Source organism: Triturus cristatus, chromosome 1_2 (assembly GCF_964204655.1).
Source record: "Triturus cristatus chromosome 1_2, aTriCri1.1, whole genome shotgun sequence".
In the NCBI taxonomy this organism is placed as follows: domain Eukaryota; kingdom Metazoa; phylum Chordata; class Amphibia; order Caudata; family Salamandridae; genus Triturus; species Triturus cristatus.
Window position 1 is genome coordinate 378,047,632 of NC_140580.1, and position 21,657 is coordinate 378,069,288.

Genomic DNA, 21,657 nt, shown 5'->3' on the forward strand with positions numbered 1-21,657 from the left:
GGCACTAAAGGTAAAGTGCCTAGACTCCAATCTGTGCAGCTAGCCACTATGAAATGTAAGCTTGGTTATTTGTTATCATCATGTCCTTTAATGTTGTACAACTGAGTAATGCCTGTAGCTGACAGTAGAACCATATGAAAGTGAACACCGAAAGTTGATGAATCGACTGTTGCACCACCAGCTCAGACTTAGTGTCTTATTCCATCTCTTTTTCATTTTCTCGTAGGTTGGCGAAGTTAATGGCTTCCAGGTAGAGGCCTGGAGGAGACGGTCAGAATGAATTCTATGGACAGGCACATACAGCAGACCAACGACAGGCTGCAGTGCATAAAACAGGTATGTATCCCTCCGCCGTGGCCTCTCCAGGCTGCTATCATGCTGTTTGTGTCCCAGGAGTCCCTGCATTTATTTGCATCAGTGTGGATTATCTGTGGCTGTCTTTTTCTGCCTCACCTGTGGTCCTCCAGCGTTTACATGTTGACATCCTAGAGCATCACCAGAGAGGACTAGTGGTATAAACAAGCCACCATTTTGGTCGCCCATCTCTGTATTGTCTCCAGTCTGTCTTTATGGTTGTATGACACAACCACGATTTCCTTTCCCACATGTTCCTTAACAATGCAGGCGGAACAACGAATCCGTCTGAACCACGCATTCTATTGGCAATGCAAGTCGTTACAATGCCTTGCCTGGCGCGGGGGGGGGGGGGCACACTGGACTTTGGAATCCTATAATTTACTATTCAAACTCCAGTCCCTGCAACCAACGCCGCTTGCCTAACGCAAGTCGTTGTAACGACTTGCTTTGTAAATGGAATGTACGGTGCAGACGTATTCGGTTTTCTGCCCATTTTGTAAAGGCAACGCATTATTCGGCGGTCGTGGTATTTGTTGTTTGCCGTTTATCCTTCCTGACATGAGAAGTCCAAGAATAGAAATGCCAGATAAAGCTTCCAGAGTTGGCGCTCCACATGAGGCCTCTGGAGCTGGACGCAGTGCTCCAGCGGATGCACGGTATTCCCTCTCCTGTTCCCTTCTGCTCCTTCTTCCAGGTCGGGCACACTGTGGTGCACCGCGGCTGTATCTGGTGATGTTCCCGTGTCTTGGGAAGAGTAATCTATCCACAAGACCGCTTCGTTCTTGCGTTTCTGTCCCCTTCTTTAGCTTCTATTGGGCCCACTACTTCCCTTTCTCCTGCCAAGTAAACAACACAACACGACTGTTGAGGGCTCTAGTACTGGACACAATGTTCCAGGTAAGAATTCACACAGCACTTCAGACCAGTCGCCCATCACTGCATGCAGTAGCTCAGAGGACGTAAAACCGATCCATAGCAGTGACTGTTCTGTCATCTGAAGATGTCTATAACTTTTACACCACCAAGATCTTTTAAAACCCAAAAGACTCCAGGGACAAGCACATGGTGCACTTTTCAAAAGGGGCTCAGTCCAAACGGGCCACTTCCTTCAAGAGGCAGGTGTAAGAGCAGACCCTGCAGAAGGGTGTAATGTACACGGGTTAGTGCGGTCTCAAGACGCAGTTCCACAAAGGCAGATGTGCCAAAGGCCCTCTGGGTGCATGCCATTGAACGTGGCTCGAGGCTCATGGGTGTGCAGGGAGATGCAACTGTGTAACGTGGGTGGGGGCGCTTTTCCCGTGAAGGGCGTCGGGAGTTGTATTGGATATAAGTGCTGGGATGCTTTAAAATCGTCTAGATCGCCTGCACGCGGGAAAGCAGGCCTTGCTTTCTCACCCTCGTGTTGTCGATGCAAACAGCGGATTAAAGGGCTTTGTAAGGCAGGGAAGCAAAAAACAGATGTGTATGTATTGGGAACGTAGAGTGCCATATCCGTAGCATCCTACACGTTTCACGCCTGGGAACCTTCACATGCGTGCTGCAAACTTCCAGTCCCTTGCTTCCACCCAACATGCATAGCCAGTGCCTCTGTGCATTAAAGCAGGGTCTCTAGACTAGATCTATATGCAGTGAGCCTCTCTCCCACTCGGCACACTGCATATAACCAGGGTCTCGCTGGCGCTCACTCTATGCAGCAAATGTCGCTCTCCCAGGGCGTCTCACACATGCTATATCCGGGTCTGTTTTATACACTGCATACTTGTCGGTCCTCTCACACGTTGCATGCAGCCAGGACGTCTCTCATACTTTAGGCCCGCCCCCAGCCCGAGGCTCTCTCTCACACTGCACCAGTATACTCATCACGAGGCGCTGCGTGTATACATTTAAATGCCCCTCTCTCTTCGCTGTTTACTAGAGACGGGAATTAGGAGATGCCAGGGCGCCTGGAACATGCGGTCGGCTTGCGGTCTGCATGGGAGGGCACGTGATGCCAGCTGCGGGCCGGTACCAGCCCGTGGAGGACTCCATCACTATCTCTCCTTTGTTGACGGTGACTCATGCACTGCGCGAGGGATTTTCGCAGGTTCACTTACGGTGGTGACAAACTCTTGTGCAATCTTCGTCGCCACAAGGGTGGGAAAAACAAACTCGGCAAGGTCATTCATGGAGGAGGTTTTTTGGCGCGCACTGGCCTGCCCGTGTCAGCCAGAGGTGCCAAGAGTGCCCTGGCACTTCCTCAGAAACTAGAGCTTTGTTTGTGGCGCAGGACTGAGTTCGGGGTACGGGAGAGGGTTAAAAGGTATGTGTGGAAGAGAGAAAAATGATACCTGCCATTGGGAAATGTTGTCGTGTTACTGACTTTTGTACTGCATGGCCTAGCCCACTCTGAGAGGAACAGGCGTGCCATGTCCTTATGCCTGTTATCCGGGTAGTTTAAACGAGTTGGGCTGTCTGAAGTCATCTGAGTACATGAAAGCTATTCAATGCGGTTTTTATCTAAAATATTTTATTCACATTTGAATAGATCAACCTCTCAGACATACCTGGTATAGTTTGCATCAGTGTTACATGTCAAAGTTCTTAAGGGCTATTATTATATACATGCAAATGACTACATATGCATAGCAAGATGTACTTAGTTAGGCATGTCCTTATGAATTGAGTCCCAAAGAAATATGGAAATGCTCCCACCACTGACCCCAAAATGTTCAAGATATCATACAGCCCTATTAATAGCTTTCAAAAACAGTGTACTCCTGCCTATCCTCAAGAGGCCTAGTCAAACATAGCCAACATGTGAGGTGGGAGGAGTGAGGCCATCCGCTTAAGAGTTCAGGTGGGAAGCCATTTGCCCATCTGCATGGAGGAGAGAGCATCAGTTCATCCACTGTTGGATCAAGGGCCACTACTATTAGCCTCGTTCAGGCACTCCGCTGGGAGTTCGTCAGTCGGTTTGGATGCGGCCACCATGCTGTTATGACGTTTGACAGCGTAGAATGTTCGCTGGAGGCAGCGAAGGGATTATTGATGCCTCCTGCGTCAAATATTAAAGTTCCTGTTTCATTGAGGGTGTGAGGGCCAATTCATGTTCCATCGTTCCGCAATACCTACATGTGAATTATTGTGTCTGCTTTATACTGAATTCGTATACATGACCTTGTGCAGCAATCAAGGTCGTTGTCCCTTATCAATCCTTATTTGGCAGTCAGCAAGACTTGTAACTTCTACCTGTCAGAGGGCTCTGTCATTTCGGGTTGCTGGATCCAGTGTACGTGTCCCTGGCTATTTTAAGCATGCTTGATAGAGGCTCCTCCTATTTTGAATTTTTTACATATATTTAGAGTATTTCTTCCCCTAGTGTCTTGAAACTTTTACCATCTAACTTTAGGCTCTTAAAAAAACACTTTTAATCCTGATGATGATCCTGATAGCCACTGAAAGGATTGAAACGTTCACCGTTGTTATGGACCCTGTTTGCACTGTTTATCAACTAGTAACGGGCCGTGCTGTTCTTGTTTTGGATACGCACTTTGACCTCTAATATCACCTGTTTATCACATAAAGGAGAGCACCTACCACGTTTTGTCACCCTTGTCCACTACGCCATTTTTAATAAGTTTGATTTTCCTTTTTTGTAACTTTTCATTTGTTACTAATAAACAACCTTTCTCTATTTAAGATTGTTGATGTTGTGTGTCTCAGGACCACTGTACTGATGGCCTGATAACTACTTAAGGTCCCTGAACGTCTCTAGGGTTCCCTTGTTCCTTAGTACTACCTCTTCCCCCCCCAGGCATGTTGACCCATAGTAGACTTGTAGTGTTACTACTGTTTCACGTTAAGTTAGGGTAAATGTACTTACTGGTTGGACGTCACCAGGTTGATGTCAACTGTTGATTCAAGTGTTAGGAGTCTCTACTATACCTCACTTAAAAGCTACATAACTGTGCCTTACAATAGAAATGCTGCCTTCTTTGTGTGTGTGTGTGTGTGTGTGTGTGTGGCAGTCATAGGTGCACTAATTACATTGCAACATGTTGCCAAGGCAGATTACCTGGTTGCTTACTGACTGTAGCATGTGGCAGGTAACTCACAAGTGCATATTCTGAGTGAGGTCATTTCGTACTTTCTTATTTTTGATCACCTCTGGATTTCTGGGAATTTAATCCTAAAAACACCCTATCATGCCCCCTCTTGTATTGTCCATTCTTACGCCTGCATCTGACTGAGCCCTGTCCGTGAAGGTGTTCTACGTGATACAGGCTTGTTATGTTTTCGGTACAGCTTTTCATTGTTATGCATGTTTCTGTTGGTGAGGTTGTCAGAATTATGTCCATCTTGAGAATCACAGAACTGTCAATACTACGTTTGTATTTTGAGTCCGCTTAGAAGGGGACTGCGTCGTCAGTCAGCCAATCGTTGATAGAATGGATCGCTGCTTGTCTGGACCAGGTGTTCAGCTCAAGCATTTGTGGTTCAAATGTTTAGCTATTAACTTTTACCCTCATTCCCTTCCCATAAAAAAACTCTTTACCAGATTCACCGAATAAAAGCAGTATAGGGAAATTGTAGTAAGTGAATTTTGGTAGTGAAGTATGGTGAAATGTGGCATGTAGTAGTGAAGTGTGTGTTTAGCCTTGTGAAATGTTTCTGTGGCTATACTTGACATTTGTTGACACTGTAACATTTGTACATTTGATATAAGTCCATTCAAGGTTGACATGCAAGGACAAAACACTGCAGCACTTCCGGTTTGAGTGTTTGCCGTTGGACATTTCCAGTCTGGGTCCAGGGGGCGAGGAGGGTGCTTATTGTGGTCAGGGCTGCGTGATGATGCCTTGTGGGTTCAAGGACATGATTGTGGTGGGTTTTGTCTCTTGGGGGTCAGAGTTCAGAGAGGCAGCAGAGATGGTGTGTATTTTGGGTCCGGGCCAGGGGAATGGTGCTTCTTCTCTCAGTTCTAGGATTGGAGGAGACAGCTTCACTTGGGTCTGCGCTGCTGGACTGAGTGCTTGTATCTGTAAAGGCCCACTGGAGAGAGAGCTCCCCCTAGTGCCAGGCCATTGAGGGTGGGCTCGTCTCTGAGCGGGTCGGCTGCAAGGTGCTTATTCATGGTAATGTCAATTGTCACAGGCCACACAGACAGTCCTTAATTTGTAAACGAACGAGTGCCGGTGAGCATACAAAATCGACTAATAGTGTTGAGTTCACCTCATTTATCTGTAATCCACTACCAGACGCTCCTGCCCTTTTACCTCACTCTTGCCTGTCCCTGCTTCCTCTTTGTGCCCGTTTTCCAGTCTTCCCCAAACATGAGTGCCGGTGAGCCCCTCTTGCTTTCATTGAGAAGTGCACTCCGAGGGTGCTCATCTCAGTCCAGCCTTCAGGAGTGTGCTTGTTTGATTAGTGAGTGTCTGAGGGCGGTGCTTGTCTCTGCCTCGCACCATTAGACAGGTGCTTATCTCGCAACATGGCAAGAGGGAGGGGCCTTGTCTGAGCTTCAGGCTGCTGCGGGTGCTTTTAAGAGTTCTGAGCGGGAGTGGAAGTGATGAGATTCCAGACTGAAAGGAGCGTGTTTGTCAGACCTGGCAGTAATTAAAACGGGTCCATTTCAGGCCCTATATTCGTGTCCTTAACTTTACTGGCAAAGACACTGATCCAGTTTCTGAACAATTAATGTAAAACATGTTAAAGTAATCCATGTCAGCAATTTAGTTCCAGTTTATATTTCACGTTTTATTAATCATGCATTCCCCAAGAGTGTTAGCTATTTTTGGAATTTTATATTTTTGTACTATTTTGTGTAGGCTGTTACTATTGCATAGTGCATACTTTGAAATGAGTCACCTCCAGCTGTTCATAACAGGCCAAGACTGAGAGCTCTGGAATGAAGGCTGAATGAAGGCAGTGTGACTTTGTCAAACTGGCTGGCAGAGGGTCAGAAAGGTATTCAGAATACATGGTCATCCAATCCATGGCCTCTGTGTAGAGCACACAGAGCAATGGCCACGTATTCCAATTGTATTGGTGATTTTGTGCAACTAAGTATGAAGGAGGTACACAGCTGTCAAAATATTGACAACGTGAAAGTGAACGAAAATGCAGTGCTTACAGGTGAGTGAAGAAGATAGGAAGTGCATTCAGGAGAGAGTGAAAAAAGTGTGATGAAAAGGAAAAATATGAAGTGTAAGATATGCAGATGAACAAGACGTGGAGATAAAATGGGTGTGCATGTCTGGCCTTGAGTGAATAGAACAGGAGTGATTTAGAAGCTCTGAAGGTCACTTCTCTTCCACAAGCCTCAGTAGTGTTTTATTCAGTCTCACCATTTCAGAGTTTAATTTTTTTCAATATTATCATTGTTCTTACTCATTTATCTTTATCACCTAACAACCATTGAAAAAAAGCCAGTAGTCCTGGCTGGTTTTAGGAGTATGGCAGTTGTTGTATTATATATCTAGATTCAATAATAGAAAGCTCAGAGAGGAACTAAAATACCGGTCAGGTGCCACACTAGGAATCACAGAAATGTAGTTTAGGCGTTTAAGAAACTCCCTTAATTACATAGGCAATGCCCTCTTTAGAAGCCCCGCCCCCTAACACTCACACACACTTTTTTCATCCCACTTAAAGGGCTTGTCTCTCCGCTACCCCCCCCCCCCCCCCTCCCCCAAGTGCACTGGTGAGTCACCGACAGGGTTCCAGCCTCCTTGCCTTGTTCCAAAGCTCTGGGCCTGGTAGTCATTATTCCTCTGCAGCACTTTCCAGGGCGGGCCACTACAGGCCTCTGGCCCAGTCCCACATTATTCCGCCTCGCAAGCAAGACACGCTTTTTCCACTCTGCCTCGCGCTGCTGTTAATGTCAACTTCTTAACCCCTCTTGTCTGTGTAGGTCGCCTCTAAGGCAGACAGTCAGTGTGATCTTGGCTGTGTCTGAGCAGCTGCTGCAGTGTAGGACAGAGTCGATTCGTGTGATCTTTTCTTTGAACCTGTGCACTGCTCTGTAGCTGGTCCACCTTACTGCTTTGCTAGGCCTGCAACAGAGAACAATAGATCTGCTTTTGTTACTTAAGGGCCTAGAGTGCTACTTCCAAGCGCTGTACCTACATTCAGAGCTCGTACATACCCTGTCAGCATTTGCACCGTGGCAATAAAAGGGGTATTCTTTTGAGGTGTGGCCAGGGCTTTAAGTGGAATGTAAAAACGATGGGGGGCGTGGCTTGTGTAATTAAGGGCGTGGCTTAAAAACACGAACGCTAAAAATCTGTGCTTAGCATAGTGTGCCACCCGACTTGTATTTTGCTGTTTCTGTCATTGCATCCAGATATGATACAACAATTAACATCATACCTACTACAAGTCAGGACAATTGGCTTTGTCGATGGCTGTTATTAGCATAAGATAAATAAGCAGCAACTATGGCTTGTATATAATATTGAAAAAGCTTCCACTTAAAGTCCTGGTGACCCCACGACAATGTTGCTGCTCCTGAGTTTAAAAAAAGAGAAGGGAAATCCAGAGAGAAAATGACTCTCTTCAAAGGATTTCCCTTCCCCCTAAAACGCTCACCTGGCATGACGTCATGCCATAACTTATGCACTAGTGAGAAGTAAGCTGTGTGACCATGCGCACCTCGATATGCCTGCTGTCCCTGCAGTCCGGAAAAAAACGGTTCGCCTGTGCCAGGACACAAAACAGAGCCCGATAGAGACCCGTTTCGAGGCCTCCTTTAAAAAACTGCCGGTGCTCTGCACCGGTGAGACCAGGGCCGGGCCCTGGCAAAGTGCTCGGCTGGCCCCCCGGGGCTTGAGGGTGCCGCCAAGCTCTTTACCAGGGCCGGTTTTCGGCCGATTTTGCAGCTATGTTGCAAAAACGGCCCTGTAACAAAAACGGCCCCCAGGGACCCAAAACTGGCCCCCACCCATGCAGCGCACCGGGGGATTGCCCGGTGCCCGCTATGGCCCACTTAAAGCCCTAGGTGTGCCAGCGTTTAGTGTGTAATCTAACGAGAGTGTGCCCAGGTCTCCTGGCCTAGGCCATGGTTTTCTGATCCTATCTGCCTGGAAACTATGGGCACCTTTATTTGACAACCACAGGAGAGCGTTTGGTTTTGGGTGTTCAGTCCAGTGGTTCAACCCACCTGACATTATTTTGTTTTATTTTATTGTTATATTTATATGGCTTTTACATCATTTTTCTCAGAAGGACTATTAAAATTGTTTTTGTTACTATTTATAATTTAGACCTTAAAATGCACATTTCACAACCCAAACTGACTCTTAGGGTTGAAGATCCAAACAAAAATAATGGGCCACAAAAAATTAGTAAAAGGCCTTATACACTCTGTCTGGGCTCAAACTTGTGACTTTCACGCAAAGACATGTTAGGCGAAGGCTCACCCCATTTATTGTATTCCGTGCTAGGAATATTTTGAACATTGTTCAAAGTTTTCTGTAAGGCAAAGCCGACCAACACTGTAGCTTAAGAACTTACATTTTTTTTTGTGTGTAGTACTTTCATGCTGTGTAGCGCTGGTTCTGAAAAACCCGATATAGAAAAAAATTAAATACATTCACTGTCCTCTGCACACCAGCCTATATAACACACACCTGGAAGGCACTCTTAATCTCAAAGCCACTGAGTGGAAGAGGCATTCCAGTCTGTATTGTAGAGTGTATGTAGGGCGCTGTGGCTGGAGGTGTCACTCATTGTCTGTGGCAAAGACTGGACTGGGCCTGCACCCCTGGAGCTGAATAAGGCGCAGTCTGTACAACTGTATATGTAAAGAAAAAAAAATCGTGTTCTTCCACATCATGATCATCCCTTATCAGAGAATGGCTGGAGGCCTTCAGCCGGGACATAGCTGTCTGCTTTTATGAGGGGGTGAGGAAGTGATACCTCAGCGTCCTGTGTCTGTCATTGTGGAGTGTCTGGGAGCACAGGGCCGAGTCTGGAGGGTGCAGGTGTGTGGAGTGCACCACAGTCTATAGAGACATCCATGGTGACAGCGTGGAGGGCTATGGAGGGAGTGGAACCAGAGTGGCCTGTGGTCGCCTTGGTGGACCCATACTAGGTAGCGAGTAGACCTATGGTGGCAGACCAGAGGACAATGATAGAAAGGGAGGAAGTAGTGATAGCAGCATATAGGGTCCAGCCGTGGGCTGTGGATGGAATGACTGGGCCCGTTGTGTTTGAGGAGAAAAATGTGGAGGTAGTTGAGGGGGTCTTGGTGGCAGCAGAGAGGCCTCTGGTGTGAGCGAGGGCTGGCAGTGTTAGTTAAACTTATGTTGGTAATGGCCTACCCTTTGGTGAGACTTCCTATGTCTGTGGTGGAACTTGGTACGCTTGAGGTACTAGAGGAACTGAAAAATGCTGTGGAGTCAGTGCACCATGGATAGGAGGCAGTGAAGAAGACTAAAATGGTAGCAGGTGGGGACAAGGCAGAGCCGGCAATCATGAAACATGCAACGACAATACACATGGGCAGTGTAGGGGCCTGCGCTGTTGGTTGAACGTTGTACATACCTGTAACTGTGTCACGTTTGTAAAGTCTGACCTGTTTAACACAGGAAAAAGGAGAACCGGCCTCACCAGTTTCCAAAAACTTAGCAGAATGAAAAGTACGATGAAGAGGCGATGAGAAGGAAAATGCTCATATAATGAAAAGCTGTGCGGGACGAGATTTTACATTTTCGGAACGACATTGTGTCTTGGTTAAACATTTTATGGGGCAAGAGATATATATGTACGCTTATGGACTCTGGGTGAGAGTAGCAGTGTGTTTTAAAGTGAAAACCTTAGATACTGCAGGTCAGTGGTGAAGACACAGCTTATATACGGAGAATTCATGTTTGAAAAGCAGCGTTTTTGATAGCAAGTGTTGGAGGTGCCTGTCTGGGGGCTCTTGACTCATCTCTTGTGTCTTTGTATTCATGAGCAAACAGCTCGACACACCTTCCTTAGGGGTGAAGGGGCATGTATGAATATTTTATATTGGCGTTTAAAAAATACATAGACTAGAGTTGTTCAGGGTTGGCCAAAGATACCAAATTCCACACCGCATCTTCAAAGACACCCAGAAGATGCATTCTGATGCAGTGATCTTACTAGGAGTCATTTACATATCTTTAGTTCTAAATCTGGCATAGGCTGGCACCTTGTGATCAACCTTTCCCAATCCTGAACTACGTTATAGTATAAAGAACTGTAGCAACATCATCAGAGCCTCACTTTCTACTTCTATATATTTTTTTGAGAAACTGTTCATTTTCTTCATCTGTGCCTTTGAATATATGGTATTACTTCGCATGCTTTACATCGCATGCCAATACAATGCGGTTGTTACAATGACCGCGTTGTAACATCGCGAACAATTACATCGCAAGTTGTTATAACCGACTTGCTGTAGGGGGCACGCTGGACTTAGGAATAGTATAATTTACTATTCCTACTCCAGTTTGTGCAACAGCAGGGAAGGTGCTGGATTGTAAATCCAACACCTTCTGCCCCCTACAGCAAGTCGTTGTAACGACTTGCGATGTAATGGTTCGCGATGTAACAACGCAGTCGTTGTAACGACTGCGTTGTAATGGCATGCTCTGTGAACGCTGTTTCCCGAGCCTTTTACTTCTGTAGCTGTACCTAATCCCCACGCCCAAAGCTCTGTCCAAGCTCCAGGCAATATGACTCACAATTCACAACAGGGGCCTAAATAATAAACAGCAAAGAGAACCTAGAAGAGCTTCAAGCTCACAGTTGCTGTTACAGGTAAGTAACTAACTTCTTATCCCTCTACCCCCTCTCTCTCTTTTGCCTCCAATGTGATATCTTGAACTGTGCAGTGCCCCTTATTTTGTCTACTCTTTTACTTATCCCAAATTACTTACACATTCTTATCTATCAATTTGTGACCGAGATGCTGGTAGGCAATATCAGTGCAAAGAACAAAGATGATACCATACGGCGTAGGGATCCGACTAGGGATGGGCAGGACTTTGGTGTTCCTCACTTGTCTGACATTCCCACCACTTTTGGCTGCAATATCTCGTTTTGCCTTAGTACCACGCATTCGGTATCAGTGGACAGACATTTACCTGCCTTTGCTCATTACCTTGCTTCTGAGAAGTAAAATGAGGGTGGGGTGGATGTCGGTTTTTCTGTCCTTCTCTTGTTGATCACAATTGGCCATTGATCCTTTTTTCCTCTGCTCCTCTTTCAGCACTTACAGAATCCTGCCAACTTCCAGAATGCGGCCACAGAGCTGCTGGACTGGTGTGGGGATCCTCGAGCTTTCCAGAGACCCTTTGAGCAGAGCCTGATGGGCTGTTTAACGGTAGGTGCCCTCTGTGGTGGTTCACACCTTCACCCACTGCCATGTCCGGATATTGCCACCAGAACCTGTTGGAGCAGTGATTCCATAACAGCCTCACAGCCAGGTCAGGTACTGCTTCTCACCTGCCCTGAAGAGGCTCATCAGATCAGGTCTTCCGGAATCAAGGGGTGGAGATGGCACTATGCCTCTCGTAGGGGATGGGGCACAGCTATGCTTCTTTTCAGTATGAGAGAGATGTGATCGAGAGGAACCGTGCCTCGGTCAGGTGACATATGCTGAACAGAGTATGTTTCGATCAAAGTGTGGAGTGGCGGGTGTGGAGGATTGCCTTTTGTCCGGGATTGGGTGTTCAGTGCCTCTGTTGGTGGAAAGTAAGGGATATGATCAACCAGATTTGAAGAGGAGAAAACTGAACACTATGAGGGAGTATAGCACTGCCGCTTAGTTCTTGACCGGACACATTGCACCATGTCCTTAAGCAAAGTAAAACATCATTGCATAATAGTGGCAAGAATGTGCGGCTCCCGGAAAGACTGGAACAACCTGTCTTTTCAAATTCCTAGAAGAGATTCCTAAAAATAACAGTTTGAAAAAGGCCAAAAGCTGTGTTATTCTGTAAATCTGTAGCAGGAGATTCACTCTTCTGGTGCATGGTGAAAGGCTGAAGCCGTAGGTACCTGCATGGTATGAGCGTATCGAAAGGTCCTGGCATTTTTCCATTTTCTGGAATGTTGCTGGGCATTGCTGTACTGTGGGCATGCATTGCTGCCTCTGTTAGCTTGCACCGTTGCAAAAAGTTTGAAAAATTGAACAAAATCAAACTGGTTAACAAATTGAAGATCTTTCTGTTAGGGGCTGTTTGTGAGTCTACAATAAACTGATGCAGTAAGACTGGTACCGCAGGGTATGCTAATGTGGTATTATTTCACCATTATGAGTACAGAATCTTGGAATGAGGAATAACCTTGGAAATTTGTGTTTGTGCACTGATTTCTGCAGATTTTTCATCATTCCCAAAAAATTTCCCTAGAAAAAGTCCAACTTCTGTACTACTGAAATATGCCCCGAAAAATTCATAGGTACAGATTTTTCCGCAAAGTTTGTAATCTGAATTTGGACACTAAATCTTGCTAGTTGTCCAGTCTGGATTTAAACATGAATTGTAATGAGGATATTGGTTCTGTGATACTTTATGTTGGAGCCATCCCGTGAAATATTAATGTTGCAGCTCCACCTCTTTAATCCTGCTGTACTCACTACGGAAGCCCTTACTGAAGATATACAGCTAAGCTGGGATGGGTTTAGGAATGCCATTGTAGGTGTGTTGAAGTGGTTTAAATTGCTTTATTCACATAGATGCCTCCAGCTATAGGCGGCTTCAAAGTGGTAGATCTTACTTTGTTGTGAATGGTCATTGTCTGCTCTGTTTCTGTTCAATGCATTAACGATATGAAGGAGCTTCCTTCACCCAGCTTCCCATCTTCTTTCCTGGATCCCTATCACATTCCCCATGTAGTCCCCCCTCCTATTAGATGCTCTCTCTCCTTTTTGTCTCTCAACCTGTCTCTGTCTCTCTCCATTTTCTGTCCCCATCCTCCAAATCACCTTTATCCCCTTCTGGTAGACTCTCTCTAGCTCTCGTCTCAACACGGCAGTGCCTGGTCCCCACATTTAACACAATACATGGTCCTAATCTTGTTTCGGCTATGGTCTTGTTGCCACAACACCTTGTGTGACCTTAAGATACTCTATCTTGTTCCGCCTGGTGATGTTAGGCCCAGGCTGGGTCCCCTCAAATTTGTGCTTTTGTTCGCGTAGAGACACAGGTGGTATAAATACAATTTTGTTTCTTTGGCTCACTACTGGGTACCTTAAACCTTCCTGCTAGCCTGCCCAAGCTATCTAGTGTGCATATTTGAGCAGTGAGCCATGGATCACCCGCTGTCATCTCACTGTATATGGCTGCTTCCCATGGACAGGCCTGAAGTCAAATGTATTTTGTTTTGATTTGAATGTTGATTTGCTTTTGCTAGAGGATCCGATTTGAGGCGCTCAAGACTGGGACCTACGATTCGGATATTACGCCACAGTTTTTAAGGGGCCATGTTTATCTTGGTTTTATGTGTTGTTGACTGTGGGTGACTCTTCCCCATTCAGTCATAAACTTACTGGAAACGTTTTAGGCCTACACTGGGTCTGTGCTTTTGCACAGTGTGTTTAGGAGATGGTGCCAAGTATTTCGGATTACATGAAGATGCAGTCTGTAGAATATCATCAATATCGTTTCTGTATCCAAGACAAGTACAGTGTTTTCTAGTATTGCAGCTTGCTTGTACTTGGTTGCCCTCTGACTGTGGGAATGGTATGCCCGGACGTGGGTGTTGGGCTCACTATAACACTGGATTCAAGCTAGCCTGGCTGATGAGGTGTGATACCCCGAAACCAGTCCCAGGTGGTTGTTTTCCAATCCAGGGAGGACCAGGTCTGGCAGTTTGGGCTGGACTGTTCCCATGGGGAGCAGGGCCAAGCCTGATTTGCATATGACTCGGTCCAACTGGGGTGATGTGGTGAGCAAAAAAACTTATGGATTTAAACCAGATGTGTGACTGGGGGTGAATGTTTGATTTGTTCTGCATTCCGTCCATCATTTGTGTGTTTTTTTGCCCAGTTTTTAAGGGGGCATGTTTATATTGGTTTTAGGTGTTGTTGACAGTGGGTGATTCTTTCCTATTCAGTCTGGAACTTATTGGAAAAGTCTTAGGCCTTACACTGAGTCTGTGCTTTTTCATAGTGAGCTTAGGAGATGGTGTCAAGTATTTCAGATATATTAAGATGCAGTCTGTACAATATCTTCAATATTGTGGCTGTATTTGATAAGTACAGCGTTTGCTAGTATTGCACCTTGCTTGTACTCTGTGCCCTCTGACTCTTCTTAGTACTACCAATAAAAACTGTGGCCATTTGCAACCGTAAACAGTCATTCACCAAAGTAGTGTTTCCACTAACTTGCCCCTTGCCCAGTATGGTTGAGATTGGACCGTACTGCAGCCTGCATGAAGAACCGTGATGCTTGCTTGTTCTCCTGGTCTTTCAGAGAATGTCTTTCATATTCAAAAAGGCATGGACCAAGAAGTTTTGTAGTATGGGTCCCAGGATGGTGCTGGTGTGATTTTCACCATTAACTCCCTGTGCACAGAGTGGCAGGAATTAACCTGGAGGATAGGATGGCAGACCCATCACCTCTACTGCCAAAAAGCATGCAAGATGTAAACATGCTCCAGTTATGTTACGTTTCTGGCTATTTGTATAGTGCTGCATTTACCACTTACTTGACCTGTTGGTACTTTGTGTAGACTTCAGTCTGCATTTGTGGTCCATGTTGTTGCTCTCCTAAGCTGTTAATTCATTCCCAAACCTCATTTGATGTGGCAGAGTTGTTTGGAGGGTACGCGATTGACCTTCTGCCCTCCCAACCTGACCCATCTGTATGCCTAGTGGGTTGTCTCTATGTTGTAGGTCATAGTGGGATGTGGAGTCTTAACAACCCATGTCTGCTCTGGCCATGAGTGAATTTAGCGGGAGCCTTTATTAGTTGCTTTAGCAAGGTGGTCATGTCATGTTTCAGAATTTAAGATGTTGGGATTATGGTCCATGAAAGGTAGATGTGTGGAGACCTTCATGGCTGAGTGCTAGTTATTTGCAAGAAAGCAAACACAAGTAGATGATGGACGGAGTGCTGAAACTTTTCAAACACTCACCCCCAGTCACAGATCTGGGTTGAATCCATCATCATTCTTTAGCTCACTTTGCTACCCCAGATCTGACACAACTATATGCAAATCAGTCTTGACCCTGTGCCTCATGGGAACATTTCAGCCCGAACTGCCAAGCCATGTCTTCCCTGGACCGGAAACAAGCCTCCTGGGACCGGTTTCGGGCTAACAGCCCTCTTCAGCCAGGCTAGCTTTAATCCAGTGGCAAAGTGAGAAAGGGACCCACCTCTGGGCATACCCTAACAACTTAGGGCGAACAAAGCAAACACAAGGAGATGATGGACAGAGTGCTGAAACTTTTCAAACACTCACCCCCCAGTCACAGATCTGGATTGAATCCATCATCAATTGTGTGTGTTTTAGTTATTTGCAAGAAGCTTAACTGAGATCCATAGCCCCTTCCTTATAAGACGACCATGACATGGGTGGTTCCCATCAATGTGTTTTTACTTGTTGTTTCCCCATTCGTTGTCACAGTGGTGCAGTTCTGTTGGTCATCCTGACTTTATCCTGATATCCTTCGCTCACTGTGCTTCTGGAATTTACAGTTGATTGAGATTCCTTTAGTTCTTGGATCAAGCTGCTGTTGCACACACAGTGTTTTAGGCAGGGCTTTACGCAGGGCTAAACCTGCTGGTGCCCAGCACCAGGGGTAAGAAACAGAACAGACATTGTAACGGATCTTTAGCAAGTATTCGATTCTTGCCATTTACTCACCAGGAAAAATACAAATTTACCCTAGCAGGAAAAAAATAAGTTCTATCTTTTTTTAAAACAGTTGCACAGAAATGACAAATAACTAGTTTGGGCAAACATAATGTTTTTTTAACGAATCCTACTAGCATTTGTATGTGATGTACAGATGTGCCTTGTATCACGGATCCTTGTATTCTGCAATTTGTTGGTCTGAATGGGTGCAGGAGGCTTAGATTGATTTGACCTTCTCGCGCCGCAAGCATTCAGGAGACCTTAACATTGCAACCTGTAACCCTTTAGGTTCTTACTGCCAGTTAGTGGTAGTACAAAGCTGCATCTTCATTAGCTCCTCTCTGCGCTTTCTGGGAGGCAGGTAGTATGCGTGATCAGGTGCTGCAGGCCCAGGCAGTCGGCTGATGTCAATACAGGTGCACTGCTCAGAGGCACCGTGAACGTACTAGTGTAGGGCGGTTGCGCCGTATTTCCAGTGGTATAGCAATACTGGTGCCCAATGGGAATCCTGTCTGTCTGTCTGCCTTTCTGTTTTCATTTTTTGCAAGGAGCAAACCATGCTGGATATTGCCCACAATTGGTGCTTCGTGGTATTCCTAGTGTAAAGTCTCCTGCCTATGCACTAAGCATCTCATGTTTATAGTCTGTTCGTGTTTGAAATTGAGTGCCTTGGGTAACCTTACTGGTTGCATATACCCCACCTTTTGAAAGGGATTCCTAGTTGTGCTTTTTTGTCACGCCTCTGATCGCCCCACCTTTTTCATCCCTCGTAAAGCACTGGTGATGTTGTTGCTCTTGTTTCAGGTCCCATTCTGTGGTGAAGGCGGAAGTGGTTCCAATCTACTTGCCGAGTGGATGCTGGATCAGTCTTTGTTGACAAGGAGCGTTCTGTACTCCCAGGGCAAGGGGAGAGCATAGTCTGGACTGTTCTCCAAGTACCTGTACCCTTTAGAGGATAAAGAGTTGTAGCTAAGAGGTGACAAGTCCTGGCAGCCATCCAGGGGAGCACAGAGCATGCATGGGCTCCATGGACAAGGAACACTGGCTCATGCTGAACTGTGAATCTTCCCCACCTACGACAAGTTAAAGTGCCTCTCTGCGAGCCAGTGAGGGAAGGGAGTGTGCCGTATCACTTACCTCTTCCTCACCACCGCAGCCACCCAGGTTTTTGACGCACGCGCTCCAGATTGAAGAACTTCTGGGACAGGAGTGGGAGACAGAGGCTGACCAGTCCTACACTAGCACAACAACTGGGCGGACGCTCGCCATCTGGAATGTTCCACCACAGAAGCAGCCGCAGCCGCAGCCACGCATGGGGGCTGCACTCCCTTCCCTCGCAGCTGCCGCCATCCCTGCTCGCGCCAGCGCTGCATTCCCGCCATCACCTTCCGCGCGCAGCCCAGATGGCGGTCGGAAGGAGTCTGCGTGCGTGCTTTGGCCCAGGCACGTTTCCTGCGTGCTGCCTGAGATTTTTTTATTTTTTGTATTTTTGGAGGGAGGAACGCGTGCGGCGCCGCATGTTGTGTAAGCGTATTTTAAAGCGTTCGCCATCTGAGCCGCATTAGCATGTCTGATCATTAAAATGCACTCCCGGAGCCGCTCGATTCCGGAGCCTTTCCATTTCGTAGATTGGATGCTTAAACAAAAAAAAGACCTCTGCAAGAGCGCGATTAATCTTCCCTCCAATTTGGAAATTATCCGCCTCTGAAACCTCAACATTGTATGGCCTAATCCATAATATTTCTCCTTGATAATGACAATCTGAGTCTTTGTTGTTAATTAAGAAAAGTGGATGTTGGAAAACAGTCGGGAGTAATTAAATTGCCATCGCGGCGCGGGTTAGTTTACCTCAGAGTGCTAATGAAAGGTGTCACTTGGTGAGATGGCGCAGCTGCATGCTTGGGATGCCGCGTGCGTAGAAGTGGCCACGGTGACAAGCCCTGGTGCATAACAATCCGCCTGTCCAAGCCCAGGTCTACGAAAGGCCCATGTGCCGCATGGTGGGTGAAAGGGATGGTCATGGCAGCTGAATGACGTGGCAGTTGACCACTTTATGGGTTTATTTCTAATTTCCAGCTGCACGCAGTCCTGAATGATGAATTGCATCGATATGTTCTTTATTTGTCCGCCACATCACTGTGGTGTTGGGGCCCAGCCTTATAGACCAGTCAGTGGATTGTGCATCTCCTCAGATGTGCTCACTGTATCCTTTGGCAAAAGGACGTCTGTCATCGTTATCTTGACGACCTGTTGGGTAGGGTGTGTATCTGTGGGGGTCTTGTCTTCTTTGTGTGAAAGACTCCGCTAAACAGATAAGAGTAACCCAGGTCTTGTGGGGCCGTAATGGGATACGGCTTCCCAAGGAAGATGGCGGCACTGTGCGGTGTTCAGGACGTGATGTCTGTGGCCAGCCACTGCATTATTGATAGTAATCGTCTGTGTAAAGGCTCAGGTAAGTGATATGTAGGCTGCGGACTCCTGCGTTCTGCAGTGTAGGATGTAGCTGCTCTTGAAAGGCACAATGCAGGATATAACTTAAAGTGGTAAGAAACATATTGCAAGGTCTGCTATGATACCCCCTTCAATGATGGATGCGGATGCTTCTGTAAAACACGGCAGTGAAATCTTAAATGGCGTTTAGTGTTGGTGGATTGTGGGCTTTGAGTCGACGTATGTTGAGTCAGTCCAACCATGCCTACAACCAACACACAAAATCAAACTTTTGTTGTGAAAAATAGGCTGTTTTGAGCCTAACGGTTGGATTGTAGAATTAAGCACAGCGTATAATCTAGAATAGCATCAAACCGCAAAACTATAGTTACAGGTATGTAATTTGTTTCATGTTCAGACACCATCATTGTCTGATTTGAATTGAAAGGGCATTTATAAAGCGCATGGCTACCCTAGAGCATCCCAGCGCTATAGCAATCCTTAGAGCGGGTAGAAGACTTAAGAGAACAAGAAAGTCTTTAGAAGCTTACGAAACAGAAGGTAATTTGATTCAGAACGAATCAGCAGTGGCAAGTTATTCCAGAGATTAGCAGCATTGTACGTAAAACATCGTCCCCAGCTGCGCATCCTTTTTATAGTCGGAACTAAGACAAGATGCTTTTTTCCCGATCTCAACAATCTAGAAGGACAATAGGGCTGGATAAGAGATCTGATAACAGGGGGACCCTTATTAGAGAGGGCCTTATGAGCAATACATAATACTTTGAAGTTAATCCTTTGGGAAATGGGCAGCCAATGAAGTGTTGCAAGAGATGGTTTGGCTGACACACCCTTAGAGGAGTTGGTGAGTAGCCGCGCTGCACAATTCTGAATAACCTGGAGCCTGTTAATGGCTCCTAAAGGAGCTCCCAGATAAAGAACATTTGCATAGTCCAGGCGTGAAAGAACAAGTGCCTGGACCACTGTTCTTCTAACAGTAAGTGGAAGCAAATAGAGAATCTTCCGAAGCATTCTGAGTATTCCATGGCAGCCGGCGGCTACCTTACTCGCCTGCTTCTTAAAACTCAGATTGTGGTCTACCCACACTCCCAGACTCTTGATTTCTGCTTTGGGAGTTGATGGGAGGCCAAGACAGTTTGGCTAAGAGGGGGCTATTGTACACGGGGGCGATTTCCCAGAAACAGAAGTTCCGTCTTGTCCCCGTTGAGCTTCAAGTAAGAGTTGTCCTTCCACCTGGACACTTCTTGCAAACACTGCGCCAGATTAGGGGCGGACTTATCCTCTTGACTAAATGAGACTACTAACTGGGTATCGTCCGCATATGTGACAATCTGGATACCATGGGGGATTACGAGTTCCGCCAGCGGACTCATATACACATAAAAAAGGGTGGGGCTCAGGTACGAACCCTGAAGAGCCCCACAACCAAGGGGCATTAAGGGGCATTGGGTCAGAAGAAAATTTTTCGTCAGACCACAAATGAACGGTCCTCAAGAAATGATTGCAACCATTTTATTGCCAGGCCAGTAATTCCGACCTCCTTAAGCCTTTGAATCAAAAGACGATGGTTCACCGTGTCAAAGGCTGCGCTGAGGTCGAGCAGAATCAATGCAGCGCAGCCCCCATTATCCATGATTTTTCTTTAAACTTTCCACCACAACTAGAAGAGCGGTCTCCGTACTCTGTTGGGCTCTAAATCTGGTCTGAGTAGGGTGGAGACAGTTGTGATTTTCCAAAAGGGTAGAGATCGTGGTGTTAACATATTTATCTGCCAATTTCCCAATGCCCGGAAGCAACGAGATAGGGCGATAATTGGATAGTGTCTCAGGATCTAGATGGGGTTTCTTTAGCAAGGCTCTGACCATGGCCTGTTTCCATAAGGGAGGCCCTAACCCGATTCTAAAGAGGCATTAATTACTTTAAGAATTATCGGGCTACAGTCTCGGAGACTCGACTTAGGATAGTAGGGGGGGGCGGCATCCGAGGGGGCTCCAGATTTCAATTGACTAAGAATTTTCTGGAGGATGGTCAAATTTATGGGGGGAATAGATTCTAGCTGATTAGCAGCAGGACATATAGGAGGTCTTATTTGCAATTCGGGTACCACGGGGAACAAATGATAAATAGCTTATCAATACTAGGGGGGGAGGGGGAATAAAAATATTTAGCGATTTTAAAAATTACACGGGGATGATTTTCTGCTAAAATAATTTGAGTCACTCAGTGTTGGGATATCCTTTGTAAGACACAACTTCTTTAGTGCAGACCTTTGCAGCAGTACCATATTAGCTAACAAGTGACAATCGCTTGTCAAATCAGATGTAAACTGCTGGATTTAGACACATCCAATGTAAGATGTAGGAACTGCGTACAGAAACTTGCAAGTGCTTGATTTAACATACTGTGTGCAGACATTGACCGAGTGGTAGATAAAATGGTAAATGCAGCCATGTGAACTATGGAACGTGAGCTCTTTAGTACAGACACATATAGCATATATATAGAGAGAGAAGGCACATAAGGAAGCAGGTGTAACATTTTGTGGTGTAGACTATAAGATCTTTGGTGTAGACACCAGCAGCATAAGACGTAACATACTGAGAGGGCAAACGTACCGAGACACATTAAGTATAGGGTGTAGGTTCTACTTTGGTGATACCTAAGGTGTAGAACAGTAACTCTTCAGTGCATATATTCTGGGTGGAAGAGTACAACTTACCTCAAAGACATTTAAACTTAAAATCAAAGAGTGCGAATAAGAAATGGCCAGAAGAGGACACAACATCACTCTGCATATCGAGCATGCCTATTCACTCCGAAAAAGGAGCTGAAAAATAAGTTGTCTAAGTAGCACTCCATTCAGAACTGATATGGAAAAAAACATCTACTTATCCCAGAGATGCACCTTGAAGGAAACTCATGCTTCTACCTCCAATGAAGCCGCTTTGTACACTATCATAAATCGTTCCCTAACCCATTACTATGTTCAGAGTTCCCTTGCCCCCTCACCAGGTTTTTGCTCCATGTAAGTATATG

At 46.0% G+C, this 21,657-nt stretch overlaps 1 protein-coding gene across 5 annotated transcripts in view; it reads left to right on the forward strand.

Moving 5' to 3' along the window:
* Positions 1–21,657, forward strand: part of ZMIZ1 (zinc finger MIZ-type containing 1) — a 506,199-nt gene that overhangs the window by 326,905 nt on the left and 157,637 nt on the right. For all 5 annotated transcript variants that reach the window (XM_085604895.1, XM_085604940.1, XM_085604876.1 and 2 more), the window contains exons 4-5: positions 227–336; positions 11,576–11,689. In XM_085604895.1, coding sequence (XP_085461021.1) covers positions 277–336; positions 11,576–11,689 — 174 coding nt within the window. In that variant the 5' untranslated portion in view covers positions 227–276. The remainder of the gene's footprint in view (positions 1–226; positions 337–11,575; positions 11,690–21,657) is intronic.